General features: G+C 47.7%; 1 protein-coding gene across 1 annotated transcript in view; it reads left to right on the top strand.

The window, feature by feature from the left end:
• The window catches only part of magi2b (membrane associated guanylate kinase, WW and PDZ domain containing 2b), a gene marked incomplete at its 5' end in the record, with an annotated part of 101,195 nt that overhangs the window by 28,066 nt on the left and 51,129 nt on the right, over window positions 1–22,000 (top strand). Inside the window, one exon of the mRNA XM_083654183.1 lies at window positions 17,524–17,643. Within this exon, the coding sequence (XP_083510309.1) occupies window positions 17,524–17,643 (120 nt within the window). The remainder of the gene's footprint in view (window positions 1–17,523; window positions 17,644–22,000) is intronic.

The raw sequence follows: 22,000 nt of genomic DNA, 5'->3' as shown, positions 1-22,000 counted from the left end.
GTTCTTCTGACTGCACTGCGCTCTACTTTGAATCATATGCTTGCTACTTGAGTTCAATTGAAACACACTCTTTTTCTACTGCCCTTGTGTGATAATGTGAGTCTTCCGACCGCGATTCCACAAATGCTATTCTCCTTATATCACTGGCCTGATTTACTTTGCCTCTGGTCAGCCGGGTCATCTCTATTGCGCACGAGTGCCCGCGGAGACTTAAAGACTACAGACCCGTCACCCTGACCTCTGTGGTCATGAAGTCCTTCGAGCGCCTTGTCTTGGTCCTACCTAAAATCCATCACGGACCCACTCCTGGACCCCGTGCGGTTCGCCTACAGAGCCAACAGGTCTGTAGACGATGCTATAAACATGGCCCTCCACTCCATCCTCGTGCACCTGGGCACTGCAGGAAGCTACGCCAGGATCCTGTTTGTGGACTTTAGCTCGCCCTTGCTTCGACACGATCATCCCGGCCCTCCTGCACGAGAAGTTCTCCCAGCTGGGCGTGCCCGACTCCATCTGCAAGATGGACCACACAGACTTCCTGACTGACAGGAAGCAGCACGTGATGCTGCGGAAGCACGTCATTGAGTCTTGTACCATCAGCACCGGAGCTGCTCATGGCGGCATCCTCTCTCCTCAAGTTCGCTGATGACGCCACCCTCATAGGGCTCATCTCTAATGGAGATGAGTCTGTGTACAGGTACAGATCGACCATCTGGTGACTTGGTGGAGTCAAAACAACCTGGAGCTCAATGCTCAAAAGACAGGGAGATGGTTGTGGACTACAAGGGGAACGCAGCCCCACCCTCCCCCATCACTCTGGGTGACTCCCCAGCCAACACAGTGGAGTCCTTCCACTTCCTGGGGTCCTTCATCAGCCGGGAGCTGAAATGGGAGCTGAACATCAAAGCTCTCACCAAGAAGGCACAACAGAGGATGTCCTTTGTGCAGCAGCTGAAGAAGTTCAAAGTGCCAAAGGCAACGATGGTGCACTTCTACACCTCCATCATTGAGTCCGTCCTCACCTCCGTCTGGTACCTTGCTGCTACTCTCAAGGACATCAGCAGACTCGCATTATCCGCTGTGCAGAAAAGGTGATCGGATGCAACCTGCCATCCTTTCAGGACCTGCACACCACCAGGAAGCGGTCTCTGAAAATCATGGTCGACACCTCCCACCCCGGGACACAATCTCTTTGAAATGCTTCCCCTCGGCAAGAGACTGAGGTCTTCCCAACTGCCATCGACCTCATCAATAAGGCCCGAAAGCCCCCACTACTAAGGACTCACTCTACCCCCCCAATATCCCCAAGCACAGCTGGCTCAATAACAGGCCAGAATCCCCCCACTAACATGAACCTACCCTCCCGGCCCCCCATGATACGTCACTTTAAAGCCACACACACACACACACACACACACACACACACACACACACACACACACACACACACACACGTATATACTGTATATTGAACTGCACTTTTGATTTTCAGTGATTTTGTCTTTCTGTATTTGTTGTCCTCTGATTACCACTACGCTGCATACTGTACTTACACTAAGTCAAATTCCTCCTATGTAATCGGATTATCTGCATAAAAGTGATTCTGATTCTGATTCTGATTCAAGGCAGTGTAAGACCAATGACTGTATAAATATGGACGACGCGTCTCCACCTCCTAGCGCTATTATGTAAAAGTGAAGCCAAAATGTTTGTTTGTATGCTTGTTTCCACGAGCTGCCATCTTGCTTGTGTGATGTCATTTGGAGTAGAGAGCTGCAAGGCCGAGAGGTACATAGCAGACAGCACAGCACGACAGCACATGCTTTTATTTTGAAAACCTCTGACAGGAAGTCCAAATGATTCTCCTGCTCACTTGTCAGAGCACTGTGAAAAGTAACCAAAGCGCTCGAATGTTGAGAATATAGGCTGTGTGTGAAACGCAAGGAACAGACCTGGGGCCCTATCTTACGCCTGGTGCAAGGGCAAAGACAAGGGCATTGCTAGTTTCTAGCCCTTAAAATCTCCCTTTTTTCTTTTAATTAGCACTGGGTCGCTGAATGCGGTGGTTCTCAACCTCTTTGAGCCGTACATTAAAGTTTAATGTACTGACCCAGTGGTAATGAAAAGAGAAATGGGAGATTTTGAGTGCTAGAAACTAGCAATGACAACGCTTGCCCTTGCCCTTGCCCTTGCACCAGGCATAAGATAGAGCCTACATGGCACAGCGCCTGCAAATGAACAGTGAAAGGGAAGTGCAGTGTAAATACTTTTGCCTGATTGTGTTTGGATTTACCCCGTTGGCGAAGATTAAGTGAGGATGAGGAATGAGACTCACATTACTCAATGCAAGCAGTTTGTTCAGTCGCGGAACAGCTAAATGGTGAGTCTGCTGTGACACTTTTAACATAACATAACATAACATAACATAACATAACATAACAGCTAAATGGTGAGTTTGCTGTGACACTTTTAATTTCCATATATGCTGGCAATTAAACGAGAGAGACAACATTGTTATTATTGTGGCAACTTAGATACATTCCAGCAGCAGTGATTGTAGTGCATTAGTTCATCATTACGTTTTCAACCCAAGCTCAAGCAGAATTCTCCATTAATGCATTGTGCATTTGTAGTCATATTGATTGTTTTGTGTGTGTGTGTGTATGTGTGTGTGTGTGTGTGTGTGTGTGTGTGTGTGTGTGTGTGTGTGTGTGTGCGCGCGCGTTTGTGTGTGAGAGAGAGAGAGAGAGAGCGGCACTCTCCGCGGCACACAGACAGCTCAGAGAGAGAGAGAGAGATGTGTCATAGCGTGATATTGACTTTGGGCCTGCGGCCGGGCTCGGTAATTGCTTAACTCGTCGGGCTGGGGTATAGGGTGGGCCCTAGTCTCGCTTGCCACTGCCAGACTATCTTCCTGCACCCGGGAGAGAGTCTGGCTGGTAATACCTCCACTCTGGTATAGCGGGGGGGGGGGGGAAGGCTCTGTTTACCTTTACAACCAGCCACTGAAAGTACCAAGCAGGCCTGCTTTATTGTACAATCCAAATCTTCGTCAAAACTTGCCATTTTTAGCATGTAGCAACGAGCTTGTTGCTGTTGAAGTTACACAGCGGCGGAGGCATTTGAGATCGACAGATTTGATATGCAGGGAGTAGGGCTGTCCTCGAATATTTGGATATTCGAATATTTGTTCATAATGCTGACATTCGAATTAAAAAAAAAATTATATTCGATATTCGATTTCCCCCCCTAGAATGAACCGAACCCAAACTAATCATCACTCCTCATGTACCACAGGCCAATTCATTCATGATATAAGGAAGTAATCCACTGACTATAAGGCATTATAAGGATTACTATGTAGCTTTAATATAACCAATCAATCAATCAATCAATCAGTCAATCGATCAATCATATAACGATCCAGTAGGTTAATGCAACACTTAAGACACATCAGCGTGATAAGAAATAGCGACAGAAACCATCTTTGGGCAAAATGTATTTTAACGTGTGCTTTGATTTTTTTTGTTTGGCTCATGTCACATCCGCTAACATGGAGGGGGCAGGATTTATACTGCAGCCAGCCACCAGGGGGCAATCAAGATTTTTTCACTTTTGCGGAGCTGTCATCATGACATCTATGTCTATACTTGATACAGTCAGTGTGTGAGACTCATAGAAGAAACGGGGGGGGGGGCCGTCATTAAGAGTGACACAGCATCAGATGGCTAAAGAAGCAGGTTGGTGCTAAGCAGCAGTAGGTTTGCTGCTGCCCCGAGTCTGCTGTCTGTTTGTTGTTGTGGTTTTGGAGTGCGTCTGCAGCGCTCCGAGCTGTCGCTGCCACTCTGTCAGCCTGACAGGCAGACGCCACTCTGCATGACACGCTGTCACACTGAACGCTGTGAGAGGAGAGGGACAGAGAGAGTTAGCTAGAAGACTCACATGCTGACATCAACCTCTTCATGCTATCACGTCACTCAGCCACAAGGAATGGCTGTTCTGCTCCAACTAGCAGGTCACAGTGTTCGATCCCCCGTGTTACAGTACCTCCAGCTTGGTCAGGTGTCCATACAGCCACAATTGGCAATTGGTCTGCAGGTGGGAAGCCCGATTAGGGGTATGTGTCCTGGTCGCTGCACTAGTGCCTCCTCTGGTCGGTCGGGGTGTCTTTTTTTGGGGGGAGGGGAAACTGGGGGGAATAGCATGTTAGAGATGTAACGGTATGCAAATTTCACATCGCTGAAAATGTTCAAAAAGTACAGAGACTCACTGAAATCATTTTACGTTTTATATTGCAAAACTCAGACCCAAAAAGGATTGATACACTCACTGAAATCATTTCTCCAAGGCTGCACGTTTGCATCTGGGAGAAGGTTGCCAACTTTGGTTGATGATGGACAGTATTTACCATGTTTTTCAACGCACTCTAATCACGGTAGCACGGTAATCACGGTACCACGGTTTTAACGATAATGAAAATTTGAAACGGTACGGTTATCATAAGGAATTTTATCACGGTTATCATTAAAACCGGTTATCGTTACATCCCTAAGCATGATCCTCCCATGTGCTACAGTACGTACAGTACTGTACTGCTCTCTGTCAGGCGAAAAGAAGCGGCTGGCGACTACACATGTATCGGAGGCAGCATGTGCAATACAACTCTCCCCAGATCGGCAGAGGGCAATGACCGGGACAGCAGGGGGAATTGGCCAAGTACAGGGGGGGGAATCCAGAAAAAATAACTTTTGATGAAACAAAAACAAAAAAGATATTATAATGTTGACTCAGCCCAGTCTGCCTGCTGTATCTGTCCTCGTCTCCATTTGTGTGTTACTTATTAACATGTTCATTTACATGCACACTTGTAGACTACAAACACAACTCTGCTACCTCTTTGAGGACATTATGCACACGCACACGCACACGCGCACACACACACACACACACACACACACACACACGCGCACACACACACACACACACACACACGACACACCATGCGCACGCGCACGCACGCACGCACACACACACACACACACACACACACACACACACACACACACACACACACACATACACACACACACACACACACACACACACACACACACACACACACACACACACACACACACACACACACACACACAGGCACACATTCCCTCGGACAGGGACTAACCCTTTTCACAGAAAAAGAGAGAAAGCAGATTGAGAGTGAATCAATAGTTGCACGCTGAGAGGGAGCGTGGCGAGGAGAAGGAAACAGAGAGGCTGACAATGAGAATAGTTAGGGAGGTGAGGCCAAGGGGAAGGAGGCCAAACAGGATTGAATGGAGGCTTCACAGAGGAGAAAGGGATCATAGTTTGCAGGTTGCAAGGTTTGATGAGGCTGTCTGTCACTCTTTGATAGCTGGACTATCCAACTTCTCAGCCTCCTACAGTAGAGAGTCAGCGGCACTATTTCACTTTATTTAGTGGGATGACTCGACACCAAGATGAACTATCTGACAGTGCCCATCCCCGATACTCTGGTTCTTGCTGCAGATCCCCCCCCCCCCTGTTAAGAGTAACAGGTATAACAACTCCTTCACCCCCACAGGCATTTCCTTTCTGAGCACAGGCCGGGGAAGACATTAGTGCAGTGTTTCCCAACCAGGGGTCCCCCTAGGGGTACTTGAGCAGCTTGCAGGGGGTACTTGGAAAGATTGGGGATTACAATTTATTCCCTAAATGGGGGGGGATCCATGTAATTTCATAAGGCCACTGCTAAAATGGCCCCGGCAGGTGTCAATTGCTACACTACTTTGTGAAGAGGTCACTGTTCACGCATGTCAAAACTGCCTGCAAACCAACTAACTAGCAAACATGGATGAATGGCTTCAATCGTAAACCGTGCCCGTGTTAATTTAGTAAACCGTGCCCATGTTAGTTTTAGCTTGTGCAGACCTTTCTCTGTGTCTGAGTACTTTGAGAGCAACGCAAACCAAAGTCAAATTCCTTGTATGTGCACATACATACTTGGCCAATAAAGCTGATTGTGATTATATGCTCATATTCTGCTGCTTTTCATTTAAACTTGCTGTGGGATTTTTTACATGTTGTGGCTTAGTACACTGTGAAGGATGGACACCAGTGACTACTGTTGTTGGACCTCTAGCCCCCTGTATTCAGGGAATCATGGAATTTGGTAATAAAAATGGAATCAACTGTAAAATATGGAATATTGCAGAATTTTCCATAATTTGGCTGAAATGTATACACAAAAAAGCCTAATTATCATTTTCGATTGGGGTGTTTTGAGAGGGGGGGGGTCGGTCTTGCGTGGGACCCTTACGTCACCTCACAACTTGGTTTTCACTTTGAGAAACTTGTCGAAGCGACTGTCTGAGAGAGCCAAGTCATCACAAATAAAAGATCCTAACCCCTAAATTAAAATTAAGATGGAAAAAAATGAAAAAATAAAACTGAATTTGGAAAAAAGAATAAACAGATTTCATATGGCCCTAGTCTACTGTATGTTCTCTTACGTATGTATCTTCTCTGCAGAACCAATTGCCCTCCAGGGACCAAATAAAGTTGAAGTTGACCACTTCAGGCTTGTTGAGGAATTTAGAGAAGAGCTTTACATTCTGCTCTCAGCATATGGAGAGCATGAGTGCCTCCTTCATATGAGGGGAACTGAGAGTATGAGCGAGGGACAGGGGGCTAAAGGAGAAAGGAGAATAGAGAAATAGATAGGGCGAATGGGGGAGGGGATGCAGAGGTGAGGGTAAAGTAAATGGAGGGAGAGAGGTGAGGGAAATGGAGAGAGTGCATGTGAGAGGGGGGATGACGCGGGGAGTCAAAGACGTGCGGGACGTGCGCTGAATGGGGGCAGAGGGAGAGAGGAGGGGGGCCCCTCGTAAGTCATTCCCCAGAGGACCCTCTCCTCTCCTCCACTCTGCTCAGAGGCATCAGCTCTATAAATAGCTCCAGCAGTGTGCAGCAGCACGTTTCTCCAGTCACATAGCCTATAAATACATGCAGCTTCTGTCACTTTACATCCCCCTCCGCTGGACGCCCGCTGCCCAGGGAATCCTCTCCGCCGCATGGAGACTACAGACGAGGTGGAGATAAGGAGGATGCTGATGGGGAAGGGGTGGGGTGTTTTCTTTCTCTCCCTATGATGGGTCCAGGATGACCTACCGCCATGCTCTACCTCTGATTGGCTTACCTTGATATTTTACCCTAACCTTAACCAATCATCCCTTCGCATGCCTAAACCCAACCCATCCTGGGGGGAGGGGGGGTGAAATCCTGGCCAGTGAAATCCTGGCCAGTGAAATCCTGGCCAGTGAAATCCTGGGGGCACCAATCTGGAACGCACCCGCCCACCCAACCTGACTGTTGACTTTTGAAAACGAGACACTCTCTTATTGGTGCTATGACCTGTAAGTTATTGAGTTTCTGAAGCTCTAAGTCTGATGTGGGCCTGATGATGATGATGATGATGATGATGAAGAGGAGCAGGAGAATGGTCACGATGATGACAATTATTCATACGGATCAAGGAATTTAATATGGACGAGGATATTGTGATGATTGATGGTGAAGTTGGATGAGGTGGTGTTTCCTATATAATGATTATTTGGGAGTATTGTTTGATCTCTCCACTATATGCATGCTTGGATGTGTATGTGTGAATGTGCATGTGCATGTACTGTATATGCGCGTGCATACTTTGACTGTATGTATGTACTGTATGTATGTATGCATGCGTTTTTCCCCCCCACTGTCACATTGCTTATTCTGTTTGTGTGTTGAGATTTAATGGGCTGAGCTGATAAATGAGTAATGGCTGCGTTACTATACACACACACCTCTGTTGTGCTTGTTTCTGTGAGAGAGCGAGGGAGAGAGATTACACCATCCCCCGGGAAGTCTCTCCTTAAAGGGGTGATTTGCCTGCTGGGCTGCTCTTGTTAAAGGGGTGGCTGACATGCTTTGATGTGCTTCTATACTCCCTGCCGTTTGATTGGCACGCTGGATTAAAGTTGCTCCACAGATGAAAGAAACTGCAGAGGGAATGATATGAATTTGATGAAAATAGCAAATATTGAACATGATTAATGAATTGGTTATGTTTGCAAAGTGCTTTCCGTGTTAAGCTTAGGACAGGTGTCATCTCATCTCTTTCCCTCTCCTCAAATACAGTGTGATCCTCCCACTCAGCCACTAAGTAGAAAATGAGCTTCTTCTAAAGCCTTTTATATATTTGTATTCCTGTCTCCAATCCTACCCCGCCAGCCCCTACTCTACTCCTGCTAAGATCAGTGTCATGTGCCCTGATAGGCTAGGTGCTGGGTGAGCGGCCCGTCTTGTGATGGTCTAGTCTTCACAAGGAAAACGACAACAAACGACACACACACACACACACACACACACACACACACACACACACACACACACACACACACACATGCACACACGGTATATGAAAAACCTCACATCAACTGCATGTATCTGCGTGTGCGCGGCTGCGCGCGCGTGAATTCATTATAGCGTGACCCCCACTGTCGTCCTCCTGCGTCAGTCAGTGCTGCAGACTAATAAAGGTGCATTTCAGCCTATCAGGGCTGATTTTTCCGTCACCACAGGAAACCTAACCTCAGTCGAGGGGTAATTTCTCAATGTCACCCTGACACTGATCCACCCAGCAGCACAGCAGTCTTCGTAGTCACTAGTGGAGCTGACAGACAGACATACATACACATCGTACAGACGCATCGTATGGAGGAAAACTCAAACAGACTAGATGCAGTTGTTTGAACCATAATTAACTCTGGATTTACGTGAGGTCGCTGTTCTGTTGAGCGCTGGATTTGATTAGGAATTGGAAAAAAATGACAAGCAAAACAACTACCGGTAACTTGATTTGTTTTTCTTTATGTCTGCTTGTTAACCACATGGCCATTTGAATGATGCAGAATTACATTTGCATTCACATGGTCGGATGCGAATCCAAATAGTTATCGTTTCACGGTCAAAATAATAATGCTGATAGATTCATGGGACTAGATCCACGCTACGAAAACCTCAACAGAACAGCGACTGCATACAGAGCCAGAGTTAATTAACGTTGGAACAACTGGTCTACATCTGTATATACAGGCTTTATTCAAACTAACTTGAGCAGATGTTGACTGCATTGCCGGTGTGGATCTCAAATACAATCTTCCCGGGAAAAGTCTCGCACTTTATGAAAAACGTCGTTACTGGCTGTACCTTTACTCGAGGGAAACCGTGCGTACTACAACAAGCTGCCACAAGCCGCAGTGTGTCTGTGACTGAGCTAGTAGCAGGCCAATCTCGCACACGTCCTACCTACACACTATCTCACTGCTGACTGTCTGCGACTAGACACAATCTGCGGGGGCAGAGCATCCTTCAGCCTGAGTGATTTACACTGGAGAGGTGACATCCAGCGCGCCCCACCCACTCCACCCCGGCCTGCAACCCCCACCTATAGAGGTCCAGCCCTGGCCGGTTAAACGCACGCCGAGTTACTGCGAGGTAACCAGGTGCGAGCTCTCGGTGGCCAAGCTGTGACTGTAAGTGATTGATGACGTGCAGCACCTATACAGCTCGATGGGGGGGGGGGGGGGGCTTGAGCTAAGAACCTCTGAGATGGTGACTATGAGGAAAAAGGCTGTGTGTATGCACTGCAGAACCAGCTCGTGTCAGATCTGACATAAAATATTATTTTCGCACGGTGAAGCACGTAGATGTTCCAGCTTGTTGCCATGGCGAGGCTGCGTTGTCAGCCACTGACGTGTTGTCGTGGCAGCAGACACTCCTGTCGGTGTGTTGCCATGTTGCGTGGCTGCATCAGTAATCTGGCCTTTGTAGTGTAAATAAGGAGGCCTCTGTCTGTGTTCCAGTCCTACAGAACTGCTGTCTACACTTCACATCTGCCTCTCGCAGCCTCAGCAGCCAGGAGGAGGAGGTGAAGGAGGAGGGGCGGGGGGGGGTGGGGAGGCGGGGGGGAGTGAAAAGGACGAGTGGATGAGAGCGAGATGTGAGAGCAAAGTGCAAGATAGCTTGAGAGAGAGACACAGGGAGAGAGAGGGCTAACGAGGAGAACGAGGGAGCGCTTTAAAAGGACAGAGAGAGAGCGGGTAATGGGGATGGAGAGAACCGATAGAAGAACAAATGGAAAGAAGAAACGGCGAGGCACATTGGAAAGGCAAAGAGAGATGGAGAGACATCTGGGTAAATAGATAGATAGATAGATAGATATATACTAGATCAATATACATACATACATACATACATAGTAAGTACGGTACATCCTTTAAATGCAGACATAGATGCATACATAGTATTAGATTGTAGATGGGAGAGACTGAGACAGAGCACATGAATGAGACTCTGAGAGACGTGTGTGTTTGTGTGTGTGTGTGTGTGTGTGTGTGTGTGTGTGTGTGTGTGTGTGTTATGTGTGTGTGTGTGTGTGTGTGTGTGTGTGTGTGTGTGTGTGTGTTATGTGTGTGTGGCATGGTGCAGAGAGACAAACAAACAGACGGTCCTCATGTGGAGATTGTCTGGGCTGCTCTCTGCTCTCTTCCTGCTTGCTAAAGGATGCTGGGTCAAGTTCATGGTTTTAAGGTCACAGTGTATCACTGTCTGTGCCTTTTCCTCTTTGTGCGCTTTGGGCAGGATTGCGGTTGACAAACGTCACAATTCACATTTCTTTAGAAAAGAAACATGTCTCTCTCTCCACTACTTTCAGCAGTATAAAGTCTCCGCTAAGTTGTACATACTGTATATTAAGCCTTGGTGATAGATGTGCATTCAGAGCTGTAGCTAGAATCTAGCTGCTAGATGGTCCCGGCCCTCCTCAAACAATAAACCCAGAGGATTCTTCTGAAGGTGCCTGTTCATTTTTACTCAATCACGACACACCCCCTGCAGACACACCAGCTGCATCATTGCGTTGTGTCTAACACAAAGGACGTCATGACTAAAAACATACATTCCCATGCTACAGCTACGCCGGACTGTGGGAAAAACGACTTGACTAGCTACCATTGGCTAGCATTAGGGCTGTGCAATAGAATCGATACGGCAATATATCGCACAATTTTTTTCTGCAATACTGTATCGATATTTCCGAAGAATATTGTGATATATCGTATTGATGTTTTGCACAGCCGTGTGTTCAGTCACACAAGAAGAATACATGTGCCGTCGTGCACTTTATTTTTTAATTTCAGTGTGTTGAGTAACACAGTGTGCAACTGTGCAAAGACTAAATAGTCTTGACTCAATTTGTCCACTGAGTTATCAATATAATGTGATGTACATATTACACTGTACCTGGGTCGTACACAGCCAGTTGTATTTTCAGCTCAATTTAAGAAATGTCAGTAAATGATGTAGAGTATTGCAATATATCGCAATATGTATCGTATCGCAATGTATCGTGATACAATTGTATCGTGACCCATCGTGATACGTATCGTATCGTAAGGTCCTTGCCAATACCCAGCCCTAGCTAGCATTGGATATGTACACTTCCAGTCAGGTCTATGCATTGAATTTCACAATTGGATAAATCCAGACCCAAAATACACTGCAACTGCTGCAGCAGAGCACACAATAAAGCTACTCTCTACTCCCGAGGCAGCCTGATGGATGGATGATATGCCAAGACAAAGAGAGGGTTGTGGGATTTACACTGTGTGTGTGTGTGTGCGTGCGCGTGTGTGTGTGGTGTGTGCATTTGTGTGTGTGTGTGTGTGTGTGTGTGTGTGTGTGTGGTTTGTGCGTACGTGTGTGTGTGTGTTTGTGCGTACGTGTGTGTGTGTGTGCATTGGGACACAGAACAGAGAGCTCAGGTGGGACTATGTATATCCAGTGTTTCTCCACCATAGCAGCAGTGGAGCCGTCAGTGGAGCCCCCCCCCTCCACTGTTCAACATCTGGGCTTGCTTCTCCACTCCAGACAATTGCAGTACAGTTATTCCATGTATCACAAGTATCCAAATAAGAGTCCTTTTTGAACAATTGGTCCTTGGAGCAATATAGGCTCTTGGAGGAAACAGATATATCTAAAGTATGAACACTTCTACACACACACACACACACACACACACACACACACACACACACACACACACACACACACACACACACACACAGACACACGAAGTACACTCTCCCCCTCTCCCTCCCCCTCTCTCACCTCTCAGCTCCCACTCTCATTCTCCGCCTCCTTCTCCCCCCCTTTTTTCTCAGGGACATGAAAGTGCATCATCGGACCACCCTCCCTTTATTATGATAATCACTCCATCGATACTCTATTTTTAGCCGTGAATCTGCACACACTCACGTGCTGTTATGTATGCACACAGCAAGCTGGGCCCTTAATGCTTTCTTCTCGTCCCTTCTCTCTCAATTCACTTCACTTCACTCTGTGTCTCCTTCTCTTCTGCTTCTGTCTGTCTCTGCCTCATCCCTCCACTCTTCCACACCGTCACTCTATTATTTAGCTCAGGTCTTTGTCCTCTTATCGTCTGACACACACAGCTGACTTATTTCACTATTTCACTTATTTTAGCCTTTAGCTTCAAATGGACTTTGCTTGTTATGTTTCTCTAATGTAACCTCTCACCCCTCCTTCTCTCTCTATCTCTCTCTCTCTCTCTCTCTCTCTCTCTCTCTCTCTCTCTCCCTCTGTCTGTCTGTCTGTCTCTCTCTCACACACATTCCCAGTAATGTAAAAATGTTCCATAATGGCCGATCCTCTTGGCTGGAGAGGCAGGGTGGGAGAATGTCTTCACACCCTAAAGTGGTAGCTCAAAGCTTTTCTGCGCCATTATAGATTGAAGTCTTTAAAGACATTTCAGCTATAAATCTCCATGGTGGCCTACTCATACTCGTAATAACGGCGTCACATAAGAGAGGTTTCGCTACGTCGGCTGATTGCGATGCAAAGTCTATTTTTGGCCCCGGGCCAACTTGATCCTTTATTAGCCAGAGCACGACATCCAATCAATAGTCACCAGCAGGAGTGCTGCTGGGGGCTCTGCCGGTTCTCAGTACAGCACACTGGCATGTTTTAATTTGAGCACCTGTGCAGCTGTTCAGCTCATTTATCAACACTAGGTGGGATTAGCATGACTGGAGGTTATTTTCTGAGAACGGGGGATGAAAGATGGAGAAAAAGAAAGCGAGAGAGAGAGAGAGAGAAAGGGAGGGAGGGGGATGAGGGCGCATGAGGGGTTGAAGGAACAGAGAGAGAATGAGCCTGAGGGAGCATCTATATGTTCGGTATGTGTTCTGCTGTCACAATTGATGTTGCTGATGATGGGACAGCGTTCGTTTGAATAAAATGTCCGTTTCACAGTTTCCTGGTGGGGAGGGGAGGGGCAGGAGCACAGCTTCCTGGTGGGGAGGGGAGGGGCAGGAGGAGCACAGTTTCCTGGTGGGGAGGGGAGGGGCAGGAGCACAGCTTCCTGGTGGGGAGGGGAGGGGCAGGAGCACAGCTTCCTGGTGGGGAGGGGAGGGGCAGGAGCACAGTTTCCTGGTGGGGAGGGGAGGGGCAGGAGCACAGTTTCCTGGTGGGGAGGGGAGGGGCAGGAGCACAGCTTCCTGGTGGGGAGGGGAGGGGCAGGAGCACAGCTTCCTGGTGGGGAGGGGAGGGGCAGGAGCACAGCTTCCTGGTGGGGAGGGGAGGGGCAGGAGCACAGCTTCCTGCTGGAGAGGGGAGGGGCAGGAGCACAGTTTCCTGGTGGAGAGGGGAGGCGCAGGAGCACAGCTTCCTGGTGGGGAGGGGAGGGGCAGGAGCACAGCTTCCTGGTGGGGAGGGGAGGGGCAGGAGCACAGCTTCCTGGTGGGGAGGGGAGGGGCAGGAGCACAGTTTCCTGGTGGAGAGGGGAGGGGCAGGAGCACAGTTTCCTGGTGGGGAGGGGAGGGGCAGGAGCACAGCTTCCTGGTGGAGAGGGGAGGGGCAGGAGCACAGCTTCCTGGTGGGGAGGGGAGGGGCAGGAGCACAGTTTCCTGGTGGGGAGGGGAGGGGCAGGAGCAGAGAGCAAGGGAGAAAAAGAGGTAATGTGCCAAATTGCTCAGAGAGGAAAAGTGTGACAGGGAAGGAAGAAGAGAGGAAGAGTCAGGCTATCTCAAGGCCAGGTAGTCGATCTATATCTCCAGCCCAGATCCAACAAGTCGGCCTTTGCCTCCCTCTCCCGCTCCCTCTCTCTCTGTCTCCCTCTCTCTCCCTCTCTCTCTGTCTCCTCTCTCTCTCTCTCTCTCTCTCTCTCTCTCTCCCTCTCTCTCCCTCTCTCTCTGCCCCTTGGTGTGGGAGGAGGCCATCAGCAGGTCATCAGTGTTCTAACAGGCGGTGCCTACTGTGTGGTGTGGGCAGTGGAATAATTTCATTCTGATCTTACAGATCAATATCTGTACCCAGTGCAGAGAGCGACCAGCGCCGCTGCACTGGCTGACTGTGCTATGGCTCTGCGATCCATACCAATACTATACACACAATGCCTGCTCTATATACACTCCGCACTGTCTGGACAAACTGTTCCTTCTACACTTCGCATCATAGAGTCTTCATTGAGCACTGAGAAATGTCATGTATTATTATTATAGCCATTCGCTCCTTCAAGGTTATTTTTTGAGCTTTAAAAGCAATCTAGGTCACAAACTGGGCCTCATTCTGCTGCTGAATGAAACTTCCTGACATAAGCGGGAAATATAAACTCACAAATATTGAACTTCGAATGTTAATTGGATTTCTTTCATAGTTGTACTAGTTGCAATTTTCTAATTAAAGAATGTATGCTAATAAAGTAATAAATGTGGCAGTCTAGTGTCTGTGTCTAGGCAGTAAATTGCAGTAGCATAATTTACTTTGGATTTTTTCCATAGGATCTCATGTAGATTTAATGGCCTTTAGCAACTAGATTTGGTTACGGTGATGATCAGCAGGGTGGAAATTTCATCATTTTAGGGGCAAGGCCATCTGGCCGGCACAAAGGCAATTGCTCTATTGACATTGTGAAGAGCGATTTTTCTGAAATGTGTGTTAAAATGAGCCAATTACACATCCGTTGCATAGGGCAGCCTACATTAAACTGAGACCACTGATGCTTTGAAAGCAACTGACAGTAGCAGGCTGGTAGCAGGGCACTGCCAAGGTGGCCTTAGGGATCTCAGGTCACCACGGCCAGAGGGAGGGGCAACGGAGGCCATGGCCTCCATGTGATTCCCTCCCTGATGATCAGTCTTCGCCGGTGTTATGATGACCAATACATGTACATGTTGTCTGATGCTAGGAATGAATGGACATGTACTAAGGCAGTGGTTCTCAACGTGGAGTCCGGGGACCACCAGGGTTCCGGCCAGGGGGGGGGGGGTCCCGAGGAAATTTATGAATTGTTAAACTTCAGCATTATTTCATTTACAAGAAGGTTGAGAATGTAGAATTTTGGTCATAGTTTCACTCATGGTGGAACTCTAACAATAAAAATATGATCAGTTTCTAGCCAAAATATCATCAAATGGGAGTCTGTGGCTCTAATGTGGACTCAACTAGAGGTTCTTGATATGAAAAAGGTTGAGAAATCACTGTAAGGTACATCCACCTCACACACACACACACACACACACACACACACACACACACACACACACACACACACACACACACACACACACACACACACACACACACACACACACCTCTCACACACACCTGTAGCATTGTGTTAGCATGTCCGACTGTGCTGTGATTGGCTTGCAGATGAGATTACTGTTGGCACAGTGGGCACTTTAGCACCGCTTAGAGTGGCAAAGACAAACAAGTGCTTGGATACACACAAGCAGCCTCACACACACACACACACACACACACACACACACACACACACACACACACACACACACAGATGCAGAAGCCTTGTCGAGGGGCCGTCTACATCTGATTCTCTCCTCATCACTTCCCAGCTCATTAGATGCTGATAAGCTGCCATGCTGCTCCCGGTGGCACAGTATATACAGGAGAGCACGTCCAGTAGATCCACGTCAGGAGCAAAGCGGTGACAGTCGATCAATTCAGATCCAATGATGAAGATATCTCACTCTGGGGAGAGTTGGATGCTCCTGCACTCCACTAGTTGATTAACCACGTGTGTGTGTGTGTGTGTGTGTGTGTGTCTGTGTGTGTGTGTGTGTGTACAGTATGTGTGTGTGTGTGTGTGTGTGTGTGTGTGTGTGTGTGTGTGTCTGTGTGTGTGTGTGTGTGTGCGTGTGTGCGTGCGTGCGTGCGTGCGTGCGCTCGTGCGTGCGTGCGTGCGTGCATGCATGCGTGTGAACATTATATAGAATACATCCACCACCTGCGGATCTCGTGCAGCTCACACTCTTCTTTTTCTTCTTCTTCCTCTTCTTCTTCTTCTTCTGTGGTGTTTTATGGCAGTTGACATCCTTTATGTTGCATTACCGCCTCCTTCTGGATTTTATCCGCCGTTTCCCTACTCTATTACACGTATAAGCCGGGCTGCAGCAGCAGCAGCAGCGTGTGATCATGGAGCCTCACTCGACTCTACAGCCAGATCTGACAGACATCATGGCGACTGCGAGGTGATGTCAATCCCACTCGCCTTTACGACGTCTGCCTCAGCCGTGGGAAAAGCACCCGCCGAGAGACAACTCCCTCTCCAGCCAGTGTTTTTCTTTAGGCATGATCAATGAGGAGGGAGGGGAATCAACAGCAGCGCTGGACTTGAGCGAGCCGCAGTTGAAAGTCCACTTGGCACACACGCAAACAGAGCACCTCATTAAAGGAGAAAATCCCTCCACTGCCTGCCATCACGTAGCAGAGCCTCAGTGCTGCTGCAGCACTGATGGAGATCTCTGGAGCTTTCAGACTGAGGGAGGCCCTAATTGCTGCATGGTAATGGTGCCTCTGCATTCCTGCTGTTTCAACAGTAATCCACCGGGCGCAGTATTGTGTGCTGCTGTGTAAGGGGGTTTGAGTTACGGTTGGTTGAGAGTCGTGTATCGATTGGCTCGTTAATAAAAACAGCGTGGGATTGGCTTGTAGAGGCTTGAGGGATGGGGCTAACAAACACTGCTTATATTCGCTGCCTTCACTGCCCCTGTCTCTCACTGTCACTCGCTCTCTCTCTCACACAATCATGTGAATGGATTTGGGCGATCACAACTGATGACTCGCCCCCCCACTCAACCTCTCCCACTACCTACTTCCTCCCACTTCCTCTCATACACTTTCTACCCTCTAATCTTTCTTCTTCTTCTGTCCTGCCGCTTTCTGTGCTCTCTCTCTCCCTACCTTCAGTTCCTGCCGTTTATTCTCAAGTGTGCCCTCCATTTTCTGCCTGATGACCTCTTTCTCCCTCTCTCTCTCCCCCCCCCTCTCTCTCTCTCTCTCTCTCTTTCTCCCCCTCTCTCTCTCTCCCTCTCTCTCTCTCCCTCTCTCTCTCTCTCTCTCTCTCTCTCTCTGTCTCTGCAGGTACCACCAGGCAGCCTAAGGAGGGGGAGGTGCCGGGGGTGGACTACAACTTTGTGAGCGTGGAGCGTTTTATGGAACTGGAGCAAAGTGGAGCCCTACTAGAGAGTGGAACCTATGAAGGTAAGGCGTGGGGACCGCCGCAGCCTCTAGAGGGCAGGGCACTCTCTCAGGAAACACGTGACACAGGTGCCAGGCAAGTCCAGGTGCTTGGGGAGATCATGATGCAATGTGAAATGGGAGCATCGGTTTGAAGAGAGCTGTTTGGCTAGCAGAGCTGTTTTCTAACTATACACCTGGAAAAGACACACTGTCTGTGCTCCTAATATGGCAATTTGTGCAAGTGTAGACGTCTCTTAAACTAGCAAGGCAGCTGGATTCTTCGCGCGAGATCATGAGGTCATGAGATCACCATCACGCAACAAATCGTTCCATCTTTCCATGCTCCAATCTATTGGTTTGAAACCAATCAGCCGTGATAGACATGATAGACAGATGGTTCATCCAATCACTTGCAAGGTATTTTTTGAAAGTGCCTGCCCCTTGAAACGGCTTCCCGGGCGACTCGTTCCCTGATGGTTATGTGATAACAAACCATCTGGCAGTGTCACGTTAGATGTCTCTACTTAGCTGATCAGACGTGTCAAGAGATGCTCTCACACACAGCCTAAAGCCCCTGATGCTCTAACACACAGCCTGAAGCCCCTGGCAAGGCAATTCTGTTATCTTTTTGTTTGTTGTAAATATTAATTTGTGGCCTTGAAGAAGGCATATAAAAACTGTATACAAAATAATTATGAAAATTATATTATACTCTGATCTTTCAAAAATAAATATATGTGCATTCTTTGGCAGTTTGAAAAAGTCGAGATGAGTGGGCGGAATTATCTCAGGAAATTGGCAATCTCCAACTAATCATAATTAGGAGAAAGCTGTTCTAATATGGGGATGCAGAATTGGGCATAACACCCCCTCTCTCTTGTCCAGGGGTTCCCAAACTATTCAGACCAGCTACCACTATGTACCAAACCAAATTTCCCAGGGACCACTTCCACTGCGGATACACACTCCTAGCCACATATGACAGCTTCCTCTGGTGGTTCCTGAATGGCTGAGTAGTCTTCCTCTGGTGGTTCCTGAATGGCTGAGTCTTCCTCTGGTGGTTCCTGAATGGCTGAGTCTTCCTCTGGTGGTTCCTGAATGGCTGAGTCTGGTTGATGACTTCAGCGAGAGCGTGTGTTTGGGAGCAGCGTGCTGGATGGATGCCATTTCCAAGTCATCATGTCAAGGCCGTCCATCTGCTTTGCTCGCTACTGTCAGGGACACATGTACAGATGGGGGATTTGCTGGTTCATTTGCCCAGTAGCTATTTGTGCGTGTGTGTGTGTGTGTGTGTGTGCGTGCGTGTGTGGGTGTGTGTGTGTGGCGGGGGGGCATATGTACATGTACGCCTGTGTGTGTTTGTATTTCCGTTCCTTTTAGTGTGTGTCTTTTATGTTTGTGTGTCTTTCGTGCATTTACAGTGTGCGCTTCCCTAACACGGAGCTTAGCTCCACTGGGGGGGAACTGTCTCTTTCTGGGTGGCTACGCTGGAGGCACTATAATTCAATTTGTAATGCACATTTAAAATACGAGCAGGTAGTGCAGAGAAGAGGGCATGAGGGACAGGAGGTAAGTAGACAAAGAGAGGCAGATGCTGATTCAGAAGGTTGTAAAAGACAATTGAATTACAGATTGAGTACCATCGAGCAGGAAACTCTCGAAAGTAGTTGTGGTGCGTACGTGTGTGAGCGCGTGTAGGCGCCAGAGTGTACGCACGCATGGTCATGTGCACATTAGTGCTTCATGTATGTTATTGTGTGTGAGATGAGTCACGGCCGAAGTGGATATTGAATATATATGAACTTTGTGCAGAGCCAAAGATACCCTCAGGCGAAGAACAGGGGTTCCCTGGGTCCTCTGATGTCAGCATGCTGTGTTGTGTAAAGCATGCGTGCATGCCTGTTCAGATTATGCTTATTATTTCACCATAGTGTGCCTGCTATCTGTATGCAGCTTCATACCAGGTGGCAAGCTCGGGCGTGGACAGATGAAGCCACGGAAGCGAAACTAAAAGCTGTAGTTCCTCTAATGGCCACAAAACGGAGTCGTTCCCCGTTCGCCCCCATGTTAAAAAAGCTGACTTTACAACAGGATTAAACATGTTTACAGCCTGGTTCAAAAAGCGATTTCGATCTACGTATCTAGCTCATTTCACCTTTCATAACAACTGTATGGGGGTGAATTTTTATATAACTCACCCTTTTAGAGTAAAATAGACGATAGAAAAGACTATGGCCGTGATTGACAGGTCGCCTGCCCAGTGATCGCGCAGCTTGCCAATCATGGACCAATAGCAGGCGGAGCTGCAGCTCTGTGGGAAACCCCTGGTCTCGTGCCATCTTGTGTGAGCTGCGCAAGAACCCCAAGATGGCGGCAGCCATACTCCCATCTGTCCATACTTTTTTATACAGTCTATCATGGTTCATTCATACACATGTCTTTGTTTACATGTGCCTGCCTGTGTGCACACAGTTGTATTTTGCTCATAATGTGCTGTAGTGTTAATTATGCTTGGTGCAGCAGCAGGGTCCTGTACTGTACTTACTGGTTATAATGTGCTGTAGTGTTAATTATGCTTGGTGCAGCAGCAGGGTCCTGTACTGTACTTACTGGTTATAATGTGCTATAGTGTTCATTATGCTTGGTGCAGCAGCAGGGTCCTGTACTGTACTTACTGGTCATAATGTGCTGTAGTGTTAATTATGCTTGCTGTTAATTATGCTTGGTGCAGCAGGGTCCTGTACTGTACTTACTGGTCATAATGTGCTGTAGTGTTAATTATGCTTGGTGCAGCAGCAGGGTCCTGTACTGTACTTACTGGTCATAATGTGCTGTAGTGTTAATTATGCTTGGTGCAGCAGCAGGGTCCTGTACTGTACTTACTGGTCATAATGTGCTGTAGTGTTAATTATGCTTGGTGCAGCAGCAGGGTCCTGTACTGTACTTACTGGTCATAATGTGCTGTAGTGTTAATTATGCTTGGTGCAGCAGCAGGGTCCTGTACTGTACTTACTGGTCATAATGTGCTGTAGTGTTAATTATGCTTGGTGCAGCAGCAGGGTCCTGTACTGTACTTACTGGTCATAATGTGCTGTAGTGTTAATTATGCTTGGTGCAGCAGCAGGGTCCTGTACTGTACTTACTGGTCATAATGTGCTGTAGTGTTAATTATGCTTGGTGCAGCAGCAGGGTCCTGTACTGTACTTACTGGTCATAATGTGCTGTAGTGTTAATTATGCTTGGTGCAGCAGCAGGGTCCTGTACTGTACTTACTGGTTATAATGTGCTGTAGTGTTAATTATGCTTGGTGCAGCAGCAGGGTCCTGTACTGTACTTACTGGTTATAATGTGCTGTAGTGTTAATTATGCTTGGTGCAGCAGCAGGGTCCTGTACTGTACTTACTGGTTATAATGTGCTGTAGTGTTAATTATGCTTGGTGCAGCAGCAGGGTCCTGTACTGTACTTACTGGTCATAATGTGCTGTAGTGTTAATTATGCTTGGTGCAGCAGCAGGGTCCTGTACTGTAGCTACTGTGAAGTGTCGCCTGTGATAAAGCCTCTGCTAATAATTACTGTATGGCTCTCCTGCTGGGATGAAAGTAAACTCATGTCCCCTCTGGACTCTTTAGTGCTGGTCCTCCTCTTGTCCTTTATTGCCGCCTCCTCCCCTCTTCTGTGCCCAGTCGCTCTCCTCACTCTGCCCCTGTCATCTGTGTTATCTCTGTGTGACCCCCCCCCGCATTCCTTTTCATTTTGAGGGATTATAAAATAAGACATCTCTGCGTCTCACTGCTCTCACTTACACTCAATATTTAATCACGGCATGCATTTCCCCTGACAGTGAGGATCTTATTTATAATTCAAATAAAAGCTGTGCTTTATTGGGGTTTAAGAGCAAAAATATCATGAGGAAGGAAATGTGACCTGCCAAATATAGCTATGCAGCGCCGCATTAAAAATCACAACTTATAGAAAGCAATGAAATCATAGAGGCATGCCATCATGTCAATCAATTTGAGAGTAGCCTTATATTCATCGCTGTTTGTCCATCTCTAGTGAGTCTATCTAGAGCAGGGTTTCTCAACTGGTGGGTCCGGCCGTTTTGAGTGGGTCGCGGATGTGTGCATGAAAAAATAAATCTACTTCTTGAGGATGCTGGCGTCCACCGCCCAATATTGCTGTCTTTCAAACGCTGTAGCTTGCTCCTTTTTAGAGCCAGAGTGAAGATCCTGGTATTATGAAACTAGGAGACCTACAGTAAGGCATCCATGCATTGGTAACAATCTTGTCGTGCTAGCTTGTCGAGAAGGGAGCTAAATAATGCTCCAAAGTTAGGCAAAATTTTGCAGACGGGGAAATCTGAAATTTGAGGCTAGT

Source organism: Poromitra crassiceps (genome assembly GCF_964638095.1).
Source record: "Poromitra crassiceps genome assembly, chromosome: 18".
Lineage (NCBI taxonomy): Eukaryota > Metazoa > Chordata > Actinopteri > Beryciformes > Melamphaidae > Poromitra > Poromitra crassiceps.
The sequence above is the reverse complement of the archived record's forward strand: the minus strand, read 5'-3'. Positions and strand labels throughout refer to the sequence as shown.